General features: G+C 42.4%; 1 protein-coding gene across 1 annotated transcript in view; it reads right to left on the minus strand.

The window, feature by feature from the left end:
• CSMD1 (CUB and Sushi multiple domains 1) overlaps nucleotides 1-20,666 on the minus strand; it is a 3,932,590-nt gene that overhangs the window by 229,477 nt on the left and 3,682,447 nt on the right. The window contains exons 58-59 of the mRNA XM_086925641.1: nucleotides 17,425-17,601; nucleotides 13,600-13,779 (exon numbers count right to left, since the gene is read on the minus strand). Coding sequence (XP_086781767.1) covers nucleotides 13,600-13,779; nucleotides 17,425-17,601 — 357 coding nt within the window. The remainder of the gene's footprint in view (nucleotides 1-13,599; nucleotides 13,780-17,424; nucleotides 17,602-20,666) is intronic.

Below are 20,666 nucleotides of genomic sequence, written 5' to 3' on the forward strand. Positions count from 1 at the left end.
TAGTCTGCAGCCAGACTAGGAGCACAGGATACCTAGGCATTCCTCTAGAAACATCTCTCCACTTCAAAGGCCCAACTGGGTATAAATAGTGGACCTTAGACATCCACTCTTTACTAAACTTCAGGATTTGTCGATACTCTGCCAGGACTAAGGGGTGCTGTGTTTCTGACATGACTAGCACTCTGCTGGACTGCAGCTCTGAAGGACTGCTGACCTGCTTTGCTAACCTGCTGCCTTCTTATGTGGGCAAGAAAGACTGGACCTGCACCTATTAAACCCAGAACCACAGAGTGATTCCAAAGGCTAGTTGGCTTAGGGACACAACAGGCTTCCAATAACCTTGCATATTCTCCTGAACTCTTACATCTGTTAGTCTACCCTGCCAATTGATGCCACCCTAGTCCTAGGAACTTTGAAGTCAGATTAAGATTCTCTGCCAGCCTCTGTGGATCCAATGGAAGTGATGCATCTGCTCTGCTGCGAGGTGCAACCCCGGGCAGAACTAATGCATCACTTCTGCTCCATAGATTGGACCCGTTGCAAAGACCTGCAGCTCCTCCGTGGTCCGCAATACCTTCCAAACCACCACTGCATAATTCATCCTTGGTGCAAGTCCTCGCATCCCTCATCGACAGCAGCCTTGATGATGACACCAGAATCCGCATCACAGCCTCACAGAACCCAATGCATTGCCCTGACTGTGTGCCACATCCTCAGCGCTGGACTTAGCATTGCAAATCCCATCTACGGGACCCTGTACGAAGACACAGGCCCTCAAATCACACTCTCCCTGCACCTCATAAAAGACGCATCGCATTAGCTGAACGGATCCTCGCCATGTTATGCAAACCAGGATTTAAGGTACTCTGTAAGGTTGGCTTAACTGGGTCTCAGTAGCTGGGACGTGCTCCATCATGGTCGGCCTGAAGTTGTGACTATGTCCCAATCTGGCTTGATGGGATATTCACAGCTGCCGCTATGTGATTTTTGGAGTTATTCTCACTAAAATCTTTAACATTGAATATCTCCAGTTCCACTGATTTAATTTTTGTTGTTTTTGTCTAGTTTTATTTATTAAAGGAAGTAATAATGTTCTAACTTTGTAAGTGATCCTTTTTGTTCAAGGCTTTTTATTGATTTTCAAGAGATCAAAAAAGAGGAAAATCTCCATAGACATTTCCAAAGAGAAATACTTCACGTATACTCTCACCTACAGCCACTGGCTGGTGAGGCAAAGATATGCATTACCCAAAATTAGAATATACAAGATCGCAAAAAAACATGACAGGACTGAAAAAGAAAGGAGAGATGTGGGGGGAGGGCCCTATGAGTGGGAAGTAACATGAAGGGCGCTTAATAAGTAGTTAGCAAGGTGATGTAGCGCTGTCCAGCTACTCATTGATGTTGCTATAGAGTGCCCCCAAGTTCGGAGCTTCCTTCAGACTGAGTCACAGCAGCAGGTTCTTCAGGTATCAAGTGTAGTAGCCTAAGATAAATCGGGCAAGTTAGCTCTCTGAGCTCCCTGCTAAGACAGCTAAGACAGGGACACCACATTTTATCAAAGCGTGGTAACTGGCACGGTAACCTGCTCTCTGCCACCGCCGTAATCTTTATTATTCATAACAGCTCCCACAACCAATGTAGCCAGTCTGTAAGATGAGGCACCAAATTCGTACCCCACTGGGCTAACAAGGACCGTTTTGCTGCACATAGGGCTAATGTGATTGCACGTCCTCTCAGAGATCCATGTTAGTGGATTGGGGAGTCCAAAGAGGATGTAACTCAGAAACCTGGGTAGCTTAGTATCAGATATTTAATCAACAGCATTTAAGATCCCCTGCATACATGTCTGGGTTTTAGGACAGTGCCATAGGATATGTGTCAACGTACCAGTGTCCCCACACCCATTCCAGCATTTAGGGTCACCTCCCCATTTCCAATGTGCTGTACTCTTTGGTGTGTAGTACCAGTAATGCCCTATCTGCAGCAGTGTCCCCTTGCCCGAGAGCGCTGACATATTAGCTCATTTATGTATGTCCAACCATTCCTTTTGTGTCAACTGCCTCTCACATTCCCTCTCCCATCTTGCCTGTGCTTTGGTTTGGCGTGTGATTGTGATGTGTTCAGGAAGGCGTATATATCCGATAATAGTTTCATGTCAGTGTGTCTAGTAATAATCCAATTTTCAAATAGAAAAAGTGGCCTGCTTGCAACCGGTTTCAGCGTTGGTTGCATGACCCAGTGATGGATTGTAGCATACTGCCATTGTGCAGATGATGGCAACCCATTGCACTCCTGTATTTTCCAGAAAGACATAATTCCTAAGTGATCCAATAAATCCCCTACCCTTTTACAATTTGCTTGTTGCCATGGCATATATGCTGAGCCATGAAGTGCTGGCAGAACATCCAGTGGATAATTTCTTCGGGGATGCTACATGATACACTACATCCCAGATGCTAACCGTGGTACGTAGTACCGGGAAAATATATGCTGCCTGTGGTCGGTGTGTTTTGGGAAGCCATGGAATCTTCCATATGAGTATCCCCGTGATAGCCTGATCAATGAAGCACCAGATCTTCTCTGTTGTGGGTCTATGCCACTCCACCATATACGTTAGCTGTGCCACCTGAAAGTAATATTTGAGATTTGGGACGCAGAGCCCTCCACAGGCAGATGGCAGGTATGTCAGCCTCCTAGCTATTTCCCGGCCCAGATGTAGTGCTCTAGCAGATGCTGTTGTTTAGGAAGCACCTGAACTGGGGAGCAAGAGGCAAAGTCTGCATCACATATAGGATCTTAGGCAGGAGCATAATTTTTACTGCTGCTAACTGGCCAAGCCAGGACAGCATAAAGTCCTTCCATTTTTCCAACTCTGTGCGTGTGTCCGCTAGGAGGCTGCCATAATTGCTCTCCTCCATTTGCCGCACAGTAGGGTGTATGTGCATGCCCAAATAAACAACCGCTTGTGAGGCCCAGGTGTAAGGATAAAGATTCCACAACACCTTGATCACCGGGGCTGGAAGTGTAAGGCTCAGGAGTTGCGATTTCTGCTCATTGATGTTGAAGCCTGACAATGCTCCAAATGCCTCCACATCCTGGGTAAGGCTCGAAAGAGACCTGTGGGGAACCTTCAGGTGTACCAAGGCGGCACCCGCATAAAGCGCCATCTTGTTGTCCCTACCACTTATCTTCATTCCCACTAGCGGGGACCAGGGACAACCCTGCTGAATTTCCCGTTCAATACAGAAAGTTTACGATGCTGTCCAATTGACTCGCACCATTGCCTGTGGTGCTGCATACCCAGCTAATACCCATTTTATGAATCGGGGCCCCAGTCCCACAAACTGTAGGACTGCTTTCAGATAAGGCCAATGCACCCTATGAAATGAAGCCTCAGCGTCCATAGAGAATAGTATCGCTGGCATCTTAGTCCGCTGGGCCTTATCTAGAAGATGGAATATTCTCTTTGTATTGTCACTACAGTTACGCTCTGGAATAAACCCAGCCTGATCTGGGTCAATGAGGCCTTGCATCATGGGCGACAGGTGCGCTGCTAGGATTGTAGTAAAGATTTTTGCATTGACATTGAGCAGTGAGATAGGTCTATATGATGTGCACCTTGTAGGATCTTTCCCCAGTTTTGGTATGACCGCAATAGTAGCAAGTCGCATGGTGTCTGTCAGGGTACCCGAATCATTGAAAAAATTTACAGTTGGGTAAGGCAGGGGCCAGCAGTTTATAGAATTCTGGAAGGTAGCTATCGTGCCCTGGCACCTTCCCATTCGGTAGGTGGGATATTGCAGTGAGTACCTCAGTTAAATGTATGTCTCCAGTGTGAGGGCATGTTGGTGGTCTAAGTTGTGAATGGGAGTGTGGCTCAAGTACGGTTCTATGTCGGAGTTTGAATACTCTTCCATCGTATACAAGTGCTTATAGAAAAGGTGAAACTCTTGGGCTATCAGCTCGTCCCCTTCCAGGCTCTACCCCTGGGCGTTCATAATCGCGGAAACCCTCTGACTGTTAGTCCGTGCACTGAGCCACTGAGCCTGGAGGCAATCTGCCCTGTTCCCCCCATGTAATACTTTTGTTTTAGCCGCAATAGAGCATGTTGAGCTCTATCCAAGTCCAATGCCTTAAGCTCATTCCACGTTATGTTCAGTCTGTGGTGTGTTTGGCGAGACCCTCTTCTTTTATACACTCCTTCCAATTCCTTGACCTTCCCCTCAAGCATTCACAGCTTCTCCCTCCACTCCCCATTAAACTGGGCCGTGATGCTGATAATGTGTCCCCGCAGTACTGCTTTCAGAGTGTCCCATAGGAGTGCAATCGGGGTGTCGGGTGTGTCATTTATGCCCCAAAATGTCTTCAGTGCCTCCTGTAGCACAGCAAGGACATTTTTGTATGTAAGTATTTTAAGGTACGGCGCCAGGCGCGTTGCTTGAAGTTTGACTTGGGGAAGTGTAGGTCAATGTAAACTGGGGCATGGTCCGACAGTGCCAACACCCTAATGTCCACTTCCCTAGTGAAGGGTGCAAGGGAGCTGGTAGTGAGAAACAGAGCAATTCTATCATGTGCATGATGTGCTACTGAGTAGTGAGAGTAGGAACTCTCGTGTAGTTTACGCCAGGCATCCACAAGATTATATATAGCCATCTCGCGCAAGCAATGGGCAGATAACGCGCCTGAGTTGACCACCCGTTGCGTCAAAGCGATCCAGCCCCACATCAATCACAAGATTAAAGTCCCCCACCCTATGAGGACATGTACGTCTGTGGTTTCCATCACTCGCCCTATCGCATCTAAAATGAAGGGCAGTAAGCTCTTCATGTAATACGAAGGGAGAGGAGATGCCCTTGGAGTTCTGCCTGTGTACTGTTATCTTTACCCTGAAAGTGCGTGGCGAGAAGGATGCCCACCCCCACCTTTTTCCCCTCCCCCGGTGGGAAGAATTGGCGGTCGAACCAGTGAAAACGTAGTCACTTCAATCTGTAGGAAGCAAATGCATCTCCTGCAATTGGCAAATATCGCACCTGGATTCCTTGAGCAGGGACAACAAGGCCAGTATTTTCTCTGGTGCATTCAATACCCTGACATTATAGCAAACTATTCTAACCATATGTCACCATTCGTGTTAAGCTAAGGAAAAGGCAGCGCGGAGCCATCCTGCGTTCCCCCTCTAAATGTGTGCCATACGGACCCCATGAAAAACAATTAGGAACTATAAAAAATACCAGAATAAGAACAAAGAGCTGGTAGAAACATAAATCGTAAGTTATACTCATCAACAACTGCACATCCATTCCCCCACTGAATCATCTACAGCGCAAAGCAACAGGAATCATGGATCCAGTGGTGCAGCTCATGGTACTGCAAGTTCTCAGTCCTTGACACCCGCCGTCCAGCCAACCGTTCAGTGTCTCACAATAGCGGAGGTGTCCTCAGGTCAATGCTGCTGTCTAAGGAAAAATGTACAAATAGCTCTGTGTGCTCATCCGCAAGTAACTTCCCTGCACTCCCTCGTCGCTGTTGATTCATCTGGTACCCCCTGGTCTGCAGTTGTTTCAACAGCACTTCTCTCTCTGACTGGCTCTCAGAGTCTGTCAGCTTGCTCAGATTTTTCCCCCCTCGATCGGACGGATCGCGGGTTCCAGCGTCTAGGTGATTTTGCTTGTTCTTTATCTCCCCTGGAGGAATCACTGCAATCGGTGCCATCCACTTCCACCAGATCTTTTGCATCGTCCAGACTGCGGACAGAGCACCTTTCATTGCCAACACAAAGGTAAGGCCAAAACGATGGCCCCATTTGTTTTGGATTGCTTTCCTCTGTAAGAATTCTTTGGTGGTTTCAGTTGACGCCTTCTATGTAGTGTGAGCGGGGATAGATCCTGGTACAACCCCACCTTGAAGCCCTCAAACTCGATGGTGGCACAATCTCTGGCTGCCTTCATAATGGTTTCTTTTTGGGTGCAGTAGTGCAGGCTACTGAGGATGTCTTGTGGCATCCCTTCCATGGTGGCAGGTTGGCCAGCCCTATGTATGCGATCCAGGATAATATATTGCGGTGCCAGAGTGTGAGGCATTTGGTGGACGAGTCTGCAAACAAATTTCTCTAGTCCTGTGGTGGTAGCATGCAAATGAACTCCTTTTCAATGGATGTTACCTCTTCTAGACCTATTTTCAAGATCTTCCATCCAGTACTGGAGTTCAGAGTTCTGCTCCTGCAGGTCTAGGATCTCTCTGCGATGGGATTCTAGTTCTTCCTCTCTTGCATCCTCCATACGCTCTATTGAGTCTACTCTCTGGCCAATATCCCCAACCTTCTTCCTGAACTCCTTAAATTCCCCCACTATGTCTTGCTTGAAAGCCCTAGTCACCGGAGCTTCTGCCTCAGGCTCTCCTCTTTGGCCCTCCTCCACCTCTCTCACCCCCTGTGCATCACACTCCCTGCAGGCGTGAGGTGAAAGGAAAGGGGGGGTGGGAGAGTGCACTCCTGAGTTGCCTCAGCAAATCACTGACATGCCCCTCACTTTATATGCTTCGCAAGGGCCCTGGAAGCTCTCAGGCCCTCCTCAAAGTGGGACAGGTAGAAGTGTGGGTCTTACACCCCTCGGCTCACCACAGTCACAGTCCTAGGCATATCTGGCGTTCCTGTGTTCTCCTGAACCTAACAGTCATCAGAAAGCGATTGATCCCCATAACCTCTGGGTTGGATGTTCCTGCGGCCGTTCAGCACATCAGCGCCTGGTGCTGAGGCCCACTCATCGCTGCTCGGTCATACTGCTAAGATGGCGGGTCTGCAGCGTCCCACAGTTAGGCCCTCCTGCCAGCCTCCTTCCAATCTTCATTCAGCGCAGGCACTGGCAGCCTGCCAGTTCCTCCGACTGCTTCCTCTTCTCCTCACTCCCTGGGCTGGCGGATCCTCACAACCTGCACAGAACTAGTTCTGCAGAGCGCTGACTGTGTCATTTCCACTGCAGCCACCACCGGCGATCGGGGCAAGTGTGCAACTTTCTCCTGTCCCATCCAGCAAATTCCACCTCTGAGGGTTCCCACTGTCTCCTGGGGGACCGGCGGGGCTCTGCTGAGGGTTAGAGATCCAAGGACCACCTCTAGCAGTAGTAAATCCTGGTGGGGGGCGAAGCTCACGTAGGTTGCTACCGCTCAACAGCATCAAGGGCACCTTCAAGGATCCTTTTTGTTTGGTGGTTTCATTTTATCACTGTTTAAAGTGTTGCACAAATACTTTATACATTGCCTTACTGCTCCATGCCAAGCTACCACAGGGTTGAGCACAGGTAAATTTAGGTTTGGCTTGTGCCTCATCCTGAGAAGGATGGTGGTTGATGCTTGACCACGGCTCACACCCCAGTCAACCAACATACAGGTATCTTGTGTTGCTGTATGTGCCTAGCTGATGAGTGCTGATACCCCAAAACCTGCCCAAGATATGGCTGGGTCAAAACTGGGGTGACATGGTGAGCAAAGAAATGATGGATCATTCCTAGATCTGTAACTGGGATGAATGTTTGCATTGTTCAGCAGACCGTCCATCATCTGTTCTTTTTGCTTTTGTTGCCCCAAGTGGGAAGGGTATACCCAGATATGGGTCCCATGCTCACTGTGCCACTGGCTACAATCTAGCCTGGCTAACGAGGGGCGATACCCCAAAACCAGTGCAAGGATGCTTGTTTCCTGCCCAGGCAGGACATTACTTATCAGTTCAGGCTAGACTGTTACCATGAGGAGCTGGGTCTAGCCTGATTTGCATATGAGTCCAAACTAGGGTGGCGTGAGGAGCTACAAAAAACGATGGAATAAACCCATGTCTATGACTATGGGTTAATGTTTGCATTATCCAGTATCCTATCCTTCATCTGTTCTTTTTGCTTTTGTCCTTGTAGGTAGGTAAAAACCTTACCTTTGACTGGTCAGACGCAACCAATCGTATTTGGCACTTAATAACTTTTTGTGCTATTTTGTACATTAAACAAAAATAATTATGGTTATAATATTATAAAACAGGTTCTACTAATTAGAATTTTGTCTTCGTTTTATGTATTAAAATATTCCCTATTTTTCTAAATTGGTCTAGGATTTTTCTTGTTACTTTATTACTGTTTAAGTACTGGACAACTAGTTTACGGATTGCCTCTAACTGACTGCCTTTGTACCAAGCTATGGGAGGTGTAAGCACATCCTTATTTAGCGACTTTTGTTGTTCACCCTGGCAAGGATTGTAATTATTATTTGAGGTTGTTTTCACTCCCAACACTAATACTCTAATTTCCTACAAATACATTTTCCATTTATTACCCAGTTTGTATAGGAAGAAATGGAAATATGTGCTTTCTGAATGTCATCATGTCTGTGGCAACAGAGGGCAGCTATAATCCTATTGAAATTGTCTGCTTAACTTTGGCTTCCACTTCTTTGGGGGTCAGTGACATGTGTGTGCATTAAGTATGCCTTTTGATCTTCTAATAACCAAAGAGGCTCATGCATTCAGTGCCTAGGGGATCAGTTCATGCCTTGATCATAAAATTGCTTGTTGATTTTCATGCTTCCATAACAAATGTGATCTCCTTGATGGAGAACAACATTTTTCATTTACAAGATCACCACAACAGAGAGGTGTTACCATACTAACATGCATGTATTGGTTCAATATCCAAGGCTACCTCAAAGCCAACCTATTCATTATTACTGCTATTGAGATATTTGATTCACTCTCGTAGGTTAGATGTAAAGATAATCATATGAGGTTAGATGAGTAGTAATGAACCACATTCCTATTACGTTGAAGGAACACAAGGATCCTTCCAATTTTTAATAATTTTAGTTTATCATCATCAAAACCATCAAAGGTACTTTCCATGTACCACATACCAGAGATTTAGCTTCATTCAATATCCTTAATGCATTAATATACTGTAATAAAACATTATTATGAAATCATAAAACCTATTACCAGCAGTGCAGCTTCGTCGCAGATATTTCTGATGGAAAATCAACATAATACCTCAAATTAATAGTCCAATCTCTGCAAATTCAAATTAATTCCAGGTTTCACAGTTTTGTAAAATTCATGTTTTTTTATGAGGTGCAATGTTCTGAAAAGGGCTTAATATGTGTTGGTCAATAAGAAATAACTATTAAATTTCACAATTGAATACCTAATTCATAAGTACTATAAATGGTTTCCACAGGACAACCCATGCACTAAAATACTACAATTTACAATGATTTCAGAAACTTCTGCTGCTTTATCCAGATATTAAACAAGAACCAGCTCACAGAAAAAGTAACCGGGTCAATTTTGTCAGTCGTCAAGACTCATTGCGCCTCTCTAAAATGTTGTACCTCTATGGACAAACAGATCGGGCACAACCAATTTACGTGCACACCATGTTATTCAGGACAGACAAACATAATATGGTCAAGAGTCTACGGGGCACATTAGGATGGCGGGCGGGCTTTGCCCGCCCGCCACCCTAGCGGAACTCGGGACCGCCTGCCTAAAGGGCGGGGGTCCCGACATTGCCATTAGGATGCGCCCGCCACAGTGGCGGGCGCATTCCTCAATTTAACATTGTGGCGGGCGGTGCTCACTGCTCCGCCCGCCACAATGTTTAAAACAAAAGCACGCCTATGCACAATCGAAGCGGCAGGCACCGCGAGGTGCCTGCTTCTTCGATTATTCAAAGGCAGGGGGGTACCACAGTTACCCCCCCGTGTGCCACCTCCCTTTGGCCTTCACTCTGAAAAAAGCCCATTGTAATATTGCGGGCGATGTCTGACAGACACCGCCTGCATGTTACTCGTTTTTCATGTTACATGTTACTCGTTTTCCGCCCCGGCCGCAAGGCGACTGGGGCGGAAAAGTGGCGGGTGGTGTTTGCCTCTGCTGCGGTCCCCCCGCCATTGTAATGTGGCGGGGGGAAAGGGTGGCGGGCGGGCATTTCTGTCGGGCGGATCGCCACCGCCACCATGGCGGTGGCGATCCGCCCGACATCATAATGGAGCCTTTAGAGTTCATGCCACAAGCTGGACATGAATCAGACAAGAGATTTGTATTCCAGTTTTTACTAAACAATTGAAGGGCCAAATAGCCTGTTCTTAAATTTTATAAACATGCTCTTGGCCAAAGGTAGGATATTGATTGTCTATGTAACTTTCTAAAACAGGAGTAGGTTTAAAGCCAAGAACTGCTCAGTGCGATGGCCCATAGTGCCCCTGGTTGTTATTTCTTGCCACACTAGTAACCAGTAGGTTGATTTTAAGGCCTGCTTGTCCGCCTTGCCAAGGTAAGTCAGGTGAGTACCACACTCTGCTCAAACCGACATTTTAACAGCAGTCGAGAAAAAAACCTTAACCCGGGTATCTCTAAGGCATGGTCCATATTCTTTTTATCATTCAAAGAATCTCTCTCTCAGAATAGTCGTGGCTTTAAATGCGCCAGAGCAGATACTCTTTTCATCCTATGTCTAAATAAAGTAGAACCAAGTGGGTAATTACTGGGACCAAGAGCAATGATCTAACTAATGTTTTCTCCATCACTGTGAGTTTCACGCGATAGGCTTCCAAGGCTGGGGGACATGGAACACAAGTATGTATTCTTCTTAAAACCTAAAATCACCTTAGACCTTAGATGGAAAAGCACAGTCTGTCTCCGTCTCGCTTTCCATGCAGAAAGCAAGACGGATACAGAAAGTGCCCTGCCACACTGCACACTGAACGCATGGAAGACGGATGTACCCGCCCGTTTTAACAGGTTTCTGAATCCACGGGGAAGGGACCAACCCGTCCTCCCCCCTGTTCATTTCACCAGCACGCCGTTTTGGCTTTTGATTTCCTTCACACCTGTTCTGACCCGATTGGAAATATCACCCGTCTTGCGAGTCCACACGGATACTACCCCCTTCATCCCTGAAGAGTCACAGGTGATTACCCGAGTGACGAAACAAGTGCTGGCTGGTTTCCCTTTGATGTTACTGTTTGAAGAAAGTCGCTAAATACATTTACCAAAAAAGCATCCACTGGTGTTGACCCTGTTATTATTCTTGATTGACATTCTTTAACAATCACCTAAACGTGTGCCCAGGACTTGGTTTGAACCTATCACAGACACTTCAAGCTCTGGAAAATGATAGCTATTTTCCCAGCAGTAGACTTCAGAGTAGCCAACCAAGTACTGGTTCTATCTCCTTTTGAGAAAGGCAACAGTTGCTTACTTACATTTAAAAAAGAACTCGAAGTTTACTGAACAATGTTCATCTGGCTAGCTGATCAGGTTTGTTCAGAAGTTTGATAGGATGTATACCAACCACACAACTATAGTTGAAAAGCAAGATCAATATCCGCAACTGACTAGATAACAATCACACTAACAACCTCTAGAAGTCCAAAGTAGAAAATATAAAAATGAAAAGAAAAGGCATCAAGCCGTTTTGCTATGATTTTGAAATTCCCTCAATGCCTGGTTTTTGCTAGCCTCTTATATTGTAGGAAGGCACTGACAATTGTAAATCGTGAGATTTAACCCTCAGGATAGGTTACTCCTCTTGTCTATCTTACTCTGTACTATTCTTCCCTAACCTCACCCTTCTTCAAAGCTCTGTGGCATCATAGATATATTCATATTATGTAACGAGCCACATATATGACAACCTATGAAAATAGCTAAGCTACCAGCGCCTAAAATACCCTAATTTATAGAGGACTGTGGACAATACATAGATGGGTGAACTTCACCTGCTTTCCGAACAACTTTAAGAAATGTTCTAGTGCAACAATATTAGTGTATGCATAATCTACAAACAACTGTGAATTTGTTAAATGTATTCCCTTGATTTTCGAACAAATACCACACTTACCAATTAGTGAAGCTAAGGTGTAGATTTTCAATTTTTCATACAACTCAGCATAGCAATCTCATTGTCTGTGCTCCTTTGTACAAGGGATCTAACACAGCACATGATCATATGTAATGCCTGCTGTTGCCATGTATCCCTTACATTGGTATTCTAATTAGGGTTCCTTGTGTGACACAAATCCTTACGCAAAGGTGCAGAAGTGAGCATGCACTAGAAACATATCCTTTCAGTATAAATGACTGTGGAAAGACACATTTCAGAAGGTTACTCTGCACTGGGTATGTGCTGTTGCAGCACTCATAGAATGATCGTTTTTTTTGAGAAATTAAATCATTTCTCCTTGTTAATTCCTGCTTCGAGGAGGCATTAGTGTTTTGATGCTAGATTGGTTCAGATTATTTAAATGATTCAGAATTTGGGTTAAACCCTTTTGGTATTAATGCTGATTTGCCCAAGTTACTTCCTCATGACAAAAGGTAACACCAACCAGTGCAAAACACTTTTTACATGGAGAAAAGGTAACCGTTCCAGCACAAAATGTATTTTATGTTAGAAAGTAAATACAATGAGTCACTTTGTGACAATGTTGTTGTTTTGCGATAGTGTAAATCCTTAGGAAATCTGATGCCAAGAAATACACAACTCAAATTTAATCAGTTAGGAACATCACGGCAAAGCAGCAATATTAACCAACTGAACTGCGCCAAGAAATCATCATGCACTGATATTATGCGGAAGATAATGACTATATTTAGAAAATGTGATGAGAAAAGAAAACAAAACAATGTATTTCATGAATAACGAAGGTTAGCAGCAAGAAGAAAAATGAAAACAATAAAATGCAAAAAGAGCAATGCAGTTAAGGAACACAAAAACCTTCAAACAAATGGGCATTTTCACCCCTCCAAAATACCTCCTTAGTCATAGTGTACATTTAATTAAAAGAAGACAAACATTAAAATAAATGGAACTACACAGATTTCAAAGTAAAGAAAATGTAATAGCTAAAACCAAACAATTCATAAATTAAATATTTATATGAATACATCTAATATCTCCCACACATTTGAAGCATAAACCTTATCAATAGTTAAATCTATGCTTTTATTAAGTTTCCTGGGTCTTGATGACCAGAGGATTTCCTCTGCTTGGTATTATAATTCCTCTAGAATTCAAACAGTAGAATATAATGAAATTGTGGAAAGAACATTTAGAACTCAAAGAACCCCAGTGACAGATCACAGCATCAACTCCCTAGTGCCACAAATGTGAACGTCATTTATTTTTTTATGGGGTCCTGGCAGTTGAGTGGGTCTGTGAATGGTGAACTTGTTGAACTGATGGATCCTGCCATAAAATGAAAAGACTATATATTAGCTTCCATCCGATGTTATGTTATGTAATATGTGTTATTGCTGCATTCGAATCACCTGCAAGTGTATACAGGCACATTGTAGCAGTGTGACTTTATGCTGTCACACTGAGGTCAAAAGTCATATCTTAAATAAAGCTCCCATGTTTTCAACCGACCTTTGGGGCATATCATTTTTTTTATACACTTTTATTGTTCAGCTAATAGTGACACATCAAGGCATATACTTAACTTTCTATCGTTTTATACCTTTTGGTTAGACAATTCTTCAAACTGTTATCATTATTTCAATTATGCTTATTTCTTTTGTCAGTTATTTGCAAACAAATGAGAGTGTGTTACTAAACAAACCTCTGCAAGTTGGTTTACTTTGGTTCCACATCCCATCTTTGGTGCAAAGCATGGCAGATGATGCTCCAGGTTCAGTCAGATAGCCAGGGTTACATCGATAGACCACTGTTTTATTAAATGTAAAATCACTTCCAAACCGAATGCCGTTTGCTAGGGTCCCAGGATCTGCACAACTAATAACTACGGATAGGAAACATAAAACAGATTTTTTTAAGAACTACAGTTGTAAACATACAATATGACAATTATTTCCTTACATGGTCATTTCCCCTTTTACATCTGCATTATCACCTGTCTTACTAAAGTTGGAATATAAAAGCCACATAAAGCCATAGAATGGCAAATCCTTGCCATCTATGACCTCTACAAATTTAAGAATGATTTTAGATGAAGTGTAAACAACATTGTAATGTTGTTCCTGACCATATATCTTGGGTCACTTGTTTCTTCAACAACCAATTGGAATGAAACTTCAAACGATGTAAGCAATTCACAGTAAAAGGATGTGTACACTCAAGGACAAATAAACATTTTATATTTGAAGCAAGATGATAACAGTGATCAAATGAGGAAAATAAACTTGCATTAGCCATGCTACACCCATGTGTGAAGTTCTTCTAGTTAAGAATGCAACATCTCAGTCTTAGTCATGTTTAGCTCTATACTCTCTTTGCATTATAACAAGTTGCAACTGTTGGCAAAGCAAAAAAATATGAGTGCTAATGCATGTAGTCTAAGAACATTAAATCTAATCAGTAAACAAAAGCCAGTCTCTTATTGAAGTCTCCGTAGCCTTCCATACCATAGTCTTTGTTCCTATGCCAAATAAAGGTTGGGCAACTTGGGGCCTTCGTTATAGTTGTTATTTAGTTCCTATCACATCGAATAAAATGAAAGGGCTCTAATAAAGGCTTACTTACCACCCAACCTTGAATTGACTTTCAAACTAAAAGAGGATGGTTCTGTATGCAAGTATAGCGCAAATTTAATTTCCACTGACATTATTTTTTTAATAACCTGTCCAAGAGGAAGGTATAAGAAGTTGTACCAAGAGGTTGAAGTTGCAAATAAAGAGGGAACAGTAGGCATGGGGTAACAAAAAGTGACTAGGGTATGGAGGAAGGGCAGATGAAAAGATAAAGGGGCTAAAGGATCAGGTAACAATGAGTGCACACTGGTACGAGGGAGGGAACAAGGAGTGTACATGAAAAGAGGGGATGTGGGGAAGAGGATCCAGAGGGAATGGTGCACAGGAGGGACATGGAACATGATGAGGAACACTGTGAGACACTTGGGAGGGAGAAAGCAAGAGCAGGCGGGGATGGCTATAGCTGTAACATAGTCCCACATGCAGATCAATGATGCACTACCATAGAGGTGGAAGGATACACACTATCAGTCCATAGCATCAAGGGGGAGTGAAGCACTATTCTTGGCTGAGCCTAGATTTGATTGAAAAGTCTCCAGCCAATGGCTTTAGGGGTCTGGTAAAAAGCTAATGGTTGAAAGAGGCAGACCCAAAGTCTACTTATATATATTTGAAGCAATTTGTCTGTTTAACAGCTGCTCAGTCAAAACCTAGACTAACAAAGTATTGTCAAACACAGGGTAGCAATAACAATGCAAGAACGAATAATGACACTAGCCAGGTTTACCTCAAACAGGGCGTTGGAAGGGGTTGGCTATACTAGTCAGGCTTGCCAAAAAATAGCTGTAATTAATACATACACGTTCTGGCATGTGTAATCTGGTGATAATTAGTAAATCTAGGCTTTCGTAGTATGGCCATTGGCCTACTGCTTTAAGACCAATGTTTCACATTACGAAATCATCAAAGGTTTCGTTGTGACATATATGGTAGTTAAAGCAATTGCAGCCTATCACAATCCCCTATTACTATTTCCTACTAAGTAAATACATTCACATTATATATCTGAATGCACCGTGACAAGAAAGGAAAGATTATATACTTACAGTAATAAAATTGAAAAGTGTAAATGTCATCATGTCTTGGGTATTCAGAGACTTATTTAAGAAATGTATGCAAATATAACAGAGATTAGAGTAGAGTGCATAGTATGCCACATTGCTGAAGTGTCCATGCTCACATACATTCAGTCAGTGGGCAATTTGTGTCAAGGATTACCACCAGCAGTTATTTTAGTGCACCAGTAGTCTGTCATCTTTTAGATTGTTATGGTCCCCCCTCTGAGTAGCAGGAAAAAGCTGATACATCTTTTTTATTTTTATAAAACATGGAAATAGAAAAAATACTGCCAATGCAGTGCCATTTTGTTATATTGGTAGCTTTCTTCTATTTCTATGAACCACAATTGAGACTTAAGGAGAAGTAAAGCTCTGTCTCTAGGACGGTGCGCAGCCTGCTGTTCCACCACCCTGACTGTATAGCTGATGAGCAAGCCACATGCATTGGAAAGGCATGTCTCCAAATTTGGGGAACAGCATTTATATCATTACAAATTAAGCATTTGTGGGCCATTTCACAAGGATGTTGAGATTACATCTCGATCTTTGAAATCTTAGACAATAAGTACATTATAGGTACTTTTATTATGCTTTGACAGCTAGACAGTTCTTAGGTCATATTAAAAATGAACTTTACATGTTTAACAAACAATTGTTTACTTTGTTCCATAAATGCAAGTGCAAACTGTAATTGTTTACATTTTTAATTTGACAATGCACAAAAGATATCTCAATAGGATATGCTCACCATAACTTTAAATTGTTCTACGGCATAGAATGATTTTTTTATCAAGTGTACTAAGGAACAAATTGCTATCAATAACTCTTTAAAAATATTGAAATGCTCTCTGGCTTCACTGTCAATTTATCTGGATTAAGACTGCAGAAGCTGGCTATTTTTATGTGTGACCATTATAGATTCTGGGGCTTATTGAAAAGAGAATGTGATACAGTGCAGCGGAGCAAGTAACCTTGCTGCACTACACTCCATCACAGGGAAAGGAAAGGAATGCCCCGTATATAAGGCAATACAGCTCATTCCTGTCCTTTCCCCAGGTCTGGTGCACAATGAGCAGCCTAGCACCAATGCAGGCACTCTTGCACCATGGTGCAAGGGTGCCTGCATTGCATGCAGGATTGTTTTTGCACAAAAACAATCCTGAGAGGCATTTTCTCTTCGTTAAGCCTCCCCTGAGAAGGCATATCTTTTTGGTGCATTTGCAGGTCTATCAGTTCTGGTAAATCTGGGAATACATCAAAAACCATTTAAGTTCAGGTGGAACACCCACGCAACGCCCATGAACCTTCTTCCTGGGCCAAAGTAGAGCAATTCAGCAATATGTTCTGTATTGCTGGACTCCAGATTCATGGTGCCTCTCATGCAAAGTGGTCTTGAATGGCTTCAGAAATCAAAGTTTTGATCTGCGTTGTGCATGTACCACCTTGCATGGTGCATACTCAATGCAAGCCAACTTGTACATCTGCACCTTCATTTATAGATCTGCACACAACACAGAGAGGGTATAACATTAAGTTTCCTCTATTTGAACATAAAACATGGATTCAGAGAGATTTGACTGCGTTATTTATGTAACAAAAGCTTTGCAAAAAGGCTTGTCTTATGGGTTTTGAAATATCAGGATTCATACCCTTACGACTGCCGATAGGAGGGAGTGACCACCACGATTCTGGTCAAATACATTTTTTCTACCTCTTAAAATTCAAACATAATAGTACATGGAAATAACTTTTATTGGAAAATCAATAGTCATTCTCTCCACAACCTACATGACATTTTTCACTCTTCAAACCAGTCCAGATATAAAGACAGATGTTAACCTGTGCACTCTGGCGTATTCCCAGTCCAGGTCCCATTGGCCGTGCAATGTCGGGTAGTGAGCCCAGATGTCTTGTAACCTTCCCAGCAGGCATAGACAACTGAGCTGGAAAAAAGAATCCCATCACTGCTTAGTATCATGCCATTGGCTGGAGTGCCTGGGTTTCCACAAGATACCGCTAAAAGAAAAAATAAAGTGTAAAGTTTAACACATCGTGTTAAATGACTCGCCGTGTTAAATGAGAAATGAGATGAGTTTAATTGAATGAGTGTTTACTAGAGCATTATGATACTGTTCACAAAGGCACAACTCTCATTAATATGACAGCGCCTAAATATACTGTTCAATTTAAGATGCATACACGTATTAAACGAACTGCCACTATATCTCAGATATTAAAACAATGATCTTTTCAGCATCTAATTCAATGTGTTTATCTTCAATATTAATATGGGATGAGCTTATTTGGTCCATACTTGATTCTTTGGCAAAGAAATAGAGATAGCCACGCGTGTAAATTATTTTGTGAATTGGACAGAAAGACAACCAAAAAAAGATAGATAGATAGATAGATAGATAGATAGATAGATAGATAGATAGATAGATAGATAGATAGATAGATAGATAGATAGATAGATAGAAAGGCAGGGAGCAAGACATGCATCCTTCTTCTCTCTACAAGCAGGAGATCTTCCAAGCAAATAAACATTAAAAAGATGAACAGATTAATATAGAATATTGATCCTCGAAACTTTAAAGCACTAGCTCTTGTCAAAAAAGATTCTCCAATGTTAAAATGTGTACGATGTGGCTATGTTTGTAGCAAAAGATGTTAGTAAAAAAACTGACAATTAGTCTGCTATAGGAAGTATTCCTGAACTAAAGGTTCTTGTTAAAATATATACTACGCACAAAAAATGATTTAACAAGCAAAACATATGTTCTACATTGGTACGAAATGTTTCAGAATCCATTTTTTTCCATGTTTGAGTTGGTGCAAAAATCAGTAACATCGGATGATAGGAAATATGCCTTCTCGAATCACTGTTACACAAGACATGTACAATGATCCTGTTTTTATGACAGTGCAAAGTTTGTGTAATGTTTAGACAAACCTAAAAATGAACAAAATATTGAACAAAGCTTTGGAGAACATGAAAATTCATTTGTTTTTTATGTAGCCTCTGGCATGGCTCGAGTAGATATTTGTGAGAAAGGCTCATCACGCCTTGCTTCAACCAAAATGTTTTTCTGCTGAAGCAGCCAACTTGAATTCTGTGTCAGTCAGACCCTGGCACTTTAACGTTGCAGTAAATAACTTACGCCAACTAATTTCAGCCCTGAATGTGTAGGTAATGTTTTGCAAGAATAGCTCTTCCAAGGACTTATATTCACCATGGAAGATGTAAAAAATCTCTGACCAAAGGCAACCACCATAGTGCCAGCGACTGCCCGTCAGTGGCAATGTTGATCTTGCTAGTTCCAACACATTTTGTTTATACTGTAAAACGCCCCTTGAACAATCGCTGCAGTCCAGTGACCGCCTTGGCTATGCAGTCTATACAACAAAGCTCTGAAATTGAAATACACTTAAAAGGCTTTACCCTAAAAATACTTATCCAGTGATACAATAACAAAAAACAACAGAGCAACTTCTGCTAAAATATATGAGCCCTTACATTTTAATGCATACACACAGTAAACCTTATGCCACAGAATAAACATATTCCAATATTATATCGTTCGAAATCATATCAGCTAAAAACAGTTCAACAAACCTATGGGCCTGGTGTATGGAACTTGACCTTAATGTCCAAACGAACCGCACCATCTCCACTTGCACCTGGATTAAAAGGATGCTAAAAAAAATCTTCCCCTTAATCTAACGGCCTGCACGCAAACAAATAGCGCTTGCCCTAATTATGGCGAGACTGGAAAATTGTAACTCACAGTACCTGGACTCCAATAAGAATATGCAATATAAACTCCAGGTGGTGAAAAATGCATTGGCAAGACAGGTCCTGGACATTCCTAAAAACAGTCTGCGGGGAAGGAATTGGAAATCCTGCATTGGCTCCCCATCAATAAACGCATCAGCTTCAAATCACTCTGAATGGTACATAAGGCACTCTACCTCCTTTACCTACCAGGTTAAAAATCATGTTCTGCTGGCACTCCACTGGAAGACGTCTATGCTCATCTCTCTAAATGCGGTTTGCGGTACTGAGAACCAAAAGAAAGAATTGGTGCGATAGAACCTTCTTTGGGCCGCAAGTAAACTCAGGAATTCTCTTTCTTTCACCTTAAGAGCCATCCCTCTCCTCCAGCCATTCTGAAAGATTCTTAAGACCTGGCTATTCTCCGGCTAATCCATCAGCTAGGGCAGATGTATTTGGTGTAAAGGTTGTCCTCTGCCAGACGGCTAGTCTTCAGCGCTTTGATGCCCTCGGGTGAATGTTGCGCTCTATAAATCTCACATTAAATCACAAAGTTTCATATATATTGTATTTTTGCCTTATGTATTCCCGCCTATATGATATGCTCACGCTTTTCATGCTTGTAATGCCTATTTTTATGAAGTTTTTACTTTAATGTTTACTTCTACCACCTGCTTATTGTAATTCTTCTCTTCCCTTTCCTTCCCCTTCCCTTCCTTTTCCCTTTATTTCTCAATAAATCAAACTTAAAAAAAAAAAAAAATCACAAAGTTTCCATTGGCATAAAAGTGATCTCAAATTGTGAACCAACGTTTTTAGAATGAAAAGGAATTTTTGCAACCAACCTAATTACGACTAGGTCTGGTCATAAAATTCCGAAAATCGTAATCCCACCTACTTCATTAATATTTATGAGGTGTGTCACAAATTGTGACTTACTGCAATGGAATACCATACACATGGTGGCCTGCTGGGTTCAGCAGATCACTATATCTGTGATCACATTTTTAATAAATTCCACTTTTTTTTAGAATGCAACTCATTTCTCCTAAAGGAATCAGGACTGCATTTAAAAAGAAAACATTTTCTTTGATTGTTTGAAGGTTAGTAGTGGTCCCATTGATTTCTGTCTGCTCCACAACAAAGGCAAAAGTGAAGGGGAAGGGGATCCTTAGAGTCAAAAGTAAAATTTCTTTGGTTGCAAAACATTGATACATACTTTAACAAACTGCAATTTGTGGTAAAAAAAAGCCTGTGATTTTGCGAATTGCAGACTTTGTGATAGTAAAATAGCTTTGAACTTCGG

Source organism: Lissotriton vulgaris, chromosome 6, assembly GCF_964263255.1.
Source record: "Lissotriton vulgaris chromosome 6, aLisVul1.2, whole genome shotgun sequence".
NCBI classification, from domain to species: Eukaryota; Metazoa; Chordata; class Amphibia; order Caudata; family Salamandridae; genus Lissotriton; species Lissotriton vulgaris.